Source organism: Apaloderma vittatum, unplaced genomic scaffold (genome assembly GCF_000703405.1).
Source record: "Apaloderma vittatum isolate BGI_N311 unplaced genomic scaffold, ASM70340v1 scaffold12877, whole genome shotgun sequence".
Lineage (NCBI taxonomy): Eukaryota > Metazoa > Chordata > Aves > Trogoniformes > Trogonidae > Apaloderma > Apaloderma vittatum.
The window spans coordinates 13,979-18,584 of NW_009724635.1; the positions used below are offsets into that span (position 1 = coordinate 13,979).

The 4,606-nt window shown below is 37.1% G+C and overlaps 1 protein-coding gene across 2 annotated transcripts in view; it reads right to left on the reverse strand.

The window, feature by feature from the left end:
* Nucleotides 1-885: 885 nt before the first annotated feature.
* MYOZ2 (myozenin 2) overlaps nucleotides 886-4,606 on the reverse strand; it is an 18,237-nt gene continuing 14,516 nt past the window's right edge. Inside the window, exon 6 of one of the 2 annotated variants that reach the window (XM_009872594.1) lies at nucleotides 886-1,307. In XM_009872594.1, coding sequence (XP_009870896.1) covers nucleotides 1,076-1,307 — 232 coding nt within the window. In that variant the 3' untranslated portion in view covers nucleotides 886-1,075. The remainder of the gene's footprint in view (nucleotides 1,308-4,606) is intronic. The other variant, XM_009872593.1, reaches the window with a different exon arrangement.

Here is a 4,606-nt window from a genome sequence, read left to right on the forward strand (position 1 = left end):
TTACAAACTAAATTGTATGTTAGAGTATCCGCCCTGCAGTTGTTGGATACTTCTCAAACACAAAAGCATTTAGAAATGAGCAAATATTAAGCAGATGCTTGCCTCTTTCTAAAATGTAGTTGTAACTTGAAGACGAGCATCCTCCTACTGATTTTTGCCTGCCCCCTGTGTAGTTCCAGATGCTTAATAAGAGTCTGATATTTGGATTTTTCTAAAATGTCAGAGCTTGCCAGTGTACCAAGAGCAACAAAACTCCCATGCCTTTAAGTCCTTACTATGGCCGTAAGGGAAAATAGGCATGAAATTTATTCTGAGTAACAGAAGCATTTGTAGCAACATAGCTCAGTGATACTGAGTCTGGAGTGTTTGACATAACCAGTCACTGGTGGATTTTTTAGTTGTGGTTAAAACAGACATTCTAGACTTAGCCAGGAAATACCTCTGTACTTTTTCATACCACTGTGTAAACTTAGTCATTGCCAAATTCATTGCATTTTTTGGTAACAAATCCAGGTGACATAGATATTGATATCCATAATTAAAGGTGAGTAAGTCAGAAAGGATGAAAACGGCCGAAACTTGCCGTCACTTAAGTAATGACAAATTCTTAGGTTTGGCTGAAAGCAGGATTGGGAAGAAATGGTTCGTTTGTCAGAACTGCTTGAGCAGGCAGTACTGGGAGTGCACCAAGTGTGCTGTCCTGGTATTGCTTGGTTGTTTTCCCATAATCAGTATACCTGTCAAATCAAATCCCTTGATAGTAGTGTCGCTTTTTTTCTTTCCCCTCTTAATACACGTGTTGTTAAATGGCAAGCAAAGATTTTAGGAAGTAAAAGAAATAAAAGAACATGTAAAAACAAATAGAAAATTTCAGTCACATTCGTTAAATGGCTTTATTTATAGTATGTCTACATATGAAACTGTGTGCCAGGAAAGACACACTGCATCAGACATTTTTACTTATATTCCAGCTGCCAAGGAAAAATTTTGTCAGTAGCCTTTAGTAATATTTGGACCAAAAAATACATGGACGTGCAGCTTTGAGCGTTTTGTACGATGTGGAGTGCAGCTTCTCTCACAGGTCCTCTGTTTCTGGAACGGTATTGGAATCCGGAGGCTGAATGAACACTACAGGAATATTCTCAGATGTCCATCCTTTAGGAGTCCTGTTGAAGGATCTTCTGGTAGCAAGAGGGTTTGCAAGGATCATGAATCTAGGATCATTTAGCATCAGTAGATTATAATCTGGTACCTTGAATTTAACCAGCTTTGATGCTCTCTCAAAACCACCAAAGGGAGTGGCAACTCTGTAGATATTAGAGAAATAAAAGTAAAATGTGTTTTAAAAATAGCTGTTTTCTTTTCCTCTCAGGAGCTGAAAAGAACAAAGGCTATTTTAATGATACAGGTTTGGTACAATTTCTTATTTACATTTTTGAGCTTTTAGGAAAAGTATTCTGATTGTTTTTCTGGCAAATTCTCTTTCAGATCTGATTTTTTTTCCCCTTAAATAAAGCCTTCAGCCTTCTTCAAAAATAAATGCATGGAAAAGCCAAGGGAAAAAAATCTTTGCAAGAAAAGCTTGTCATTGGTGAGTCACAGTTCCTAAACTTATGTTGTCAGTGATAAGTTGATAAGCCTGAAAACATAGTTCAACGCATTCTCTCCAGCAGATAATTAGTTTACGAAATTCTCACCCCGTTTTTTCCTGTCCACGGTTGCCTTTTCCTCCCACAACGCTGTATTTCAGCACCATATTGTACCAGTTAGAATGTGTGTGGGTTGTGCTATAAACTTGGGTGACTTAAGTGATCTGAGTTAAACAAAGACCCTTCAAAACAAAAGAGCATTTTGAAATCCAAATTATTTCAGCAATCTGGTTTATATCATTATGCTCAAACAATGGCAGCAATGCAAGCGAGGACGCAGTAAAGCATAAAGTGAAGCAGAAAGGCAGAGCCAAAGACAACAGGCTCTGGAAAGGAGGGGAATGGGTGAGGACTTCTTACACCAGTTTTGTTTCTGAGGAAAATATTTAACTAAACCTTGAAACACTGGCTGAAATTGGCCCCTGGTCTTGGACTAGTATTTGTCATGTTATTTAAATGTAAATGTTCCCTCAGGCGATAAGCTTCAGAAACTACAAGATAAGAAATACTAAGCAGAACTGACTTGCATATATTTGCAAATATAAAGCAACACTTATTTCCAAATACCTCCCATGATTCATCTATATTTACAGGTTTCTAGGCTGAAAAAAACCCTACACTGAGTTTTTCTTTTTCCCCTGACTCCTTTGTGTAAGAAAATCTGAAACAGACATACTCTGCATTATGACCAACTGCATAATTTGCTGGGATATATTTTGGCCAGTGAAGAGTGTCATATTTTCAATTACACAGGAGCATCTGATTTTTGCAAAGTTAAATACATAGTGGCATGTGAAAATGTATTTCTGCTGAAATGGAATTTCAGCAAGTTTTGTGTGTTTGATACAAAACAACAGATCTGCTGTATATGTTTTCAGTGGCTCCAGATATTATAGTAGAAGACAAGAGAAATTAAGACCAATGGAAACTAAAAGAGATCATTTGAAGGATTTTCGCTAAGATAACTATAGATAAAACTTAGGGAGACTTAAGTACAAAGAAACAAACACAAAAAAAATCAGAAAAATGAATCGGTGACCTAAAAGAAATAGTACTGCTGTGTCATACATGGATAATTCACTGAGTTTCAGTAGAAGCAGCATTTGTTGAAGGAGATGATGGTAGCCCCGAAGGGTCAATCCTGCAAGATATAAACAATCATGAAAGTTCTGGACACGCACACTTATTGAGAGAAGAGCACTGCTTTGGATTAAGCTCTAAGACAAGATTTTGCAGCAGCAGCCTATCCAGGCATTAAACTCTCTTGAGGTCAAAGGAAATTCTTTATACAAAGTGCCTGTGGTATCGAGCTTTTCTTGTGAAACTGTCTTCTAGGTCACAGTGTCAAATTGGATGCCATGTGATACTGATTAAAAGTAATTGCTTGGTAATTGGCACAGAGTGAATGTAGTGATCTACATCTTACAGGATAATAAAGATTGTTTTAATTGCTGCTCTAATTAAGATACACATTCTCTCACATTGTTGTAATATTTAATTTTCATCAATATGTAAATTAAAGGGAAAATCAATATGAACAGACCAATAATAGCTGTATAAAATGCAAAACAATCCTATAGTGTAAAACTTCCTCTTTGTACTATTTTGGGCTTTTAAATACAGCGTGTGTCTGTAGGTAACAGAAACGGGGGGATGTTCTATGGTAATTGAAATATATTTTGGGAGGAAGGAAAACCCCATGTCATTGCTATACCAAGTCTGGCCTCAGAGAATTATGCATTAAAGAAGCACATGATGATCAAAATAAAGGAGAGTACAGTAATTGGCTAATAGATGTTAATTTTCCTATACAGCAGCAGTATATTTTTGTGAGCAATAACTTGTCTGACAACATGCTGTTGTCTGACCTGTGCTGTGTACACATCAACTGTATCACTTGAGGTCTGATTCATTGTACAGAAGGCTGAAAGTCATGGTTAAAAAATTCCAGTAGTCATTCCTCATAATAAGGGCGGAAATACTGGTTCAGAGCCATAGGAAGTGACACCAGGAAGTGTAACAGATTGTTTGATATTCACTTTGCATATTCCTAAAAAGTAGGTGCATGATTTAACGAGAGCAGGCACAGCCACATTTATTTTTAGCTGTTGTTTTAGCAGGGCTTCTTTCTTATTTTTTTCTTCCTGCAGTCTTTCTTTTTCAACCTAGGAGACTATTTGTAGCTGATATCTTGGGAAAATCTGAAGAAATGTTTTCACTGTATTGGATTAATACCTTCAATTCCATAATTACAAAAACCATTGAATTTCACGTTTTAAAATGGGGCTGCCATTCTTAGAACATTCTAAAAAGAAAAAAAAAAGAAAAAGAAAAAAAGGAGACCTAGGAGCAAAGAAGCTTACCCTGCAAAATGCATACAGCTTCATGGTAGCTTAGTGCAAGAGCTAATGGCAGTTTCACAGAGGTATTTAGGTGCTAAGGAACTGGCTAAGCACCCAGCTTCCACTAATCTCACATCACTTCAAGTTAGCACCCAAAATTCCTTTGAGGCTCTGGATCTCTATTTAGAGTTCAGAATCTATTAAACTGTAAAAACAGAGCCCAGTCCAGATGGACTGGATTCCTGCAGTGTTTTTGAAACAGTAGTCTTTGGGAATTGAGAAAGCCGAGCAAGAATTTGTCTGGTAAGAGAGGCAGAACAAGTCAGACTTGCTTGTCATATGTAAGATGTAGTGCTTTGTATGTTACTCATAATCCTACCTTTGACATTTTATCCAACTCCAGGAAAGCAGATGGAATACAGGTACTAATTTAACTAATCTTACAAACTCCTCAACAAATGTAGATTCATGCTGTCTTTCCCACAGATGATTACTAGGTGTTTCCACACTCGTAAAAGAGGCAAGAAAAATTTTCAGCAGCAAGTAGTTCTTCATCCTAATAAAAATTATGCTCCAGGAGAAATCAGGTGGCATGGCTCTGTTCTGCGGCATTCC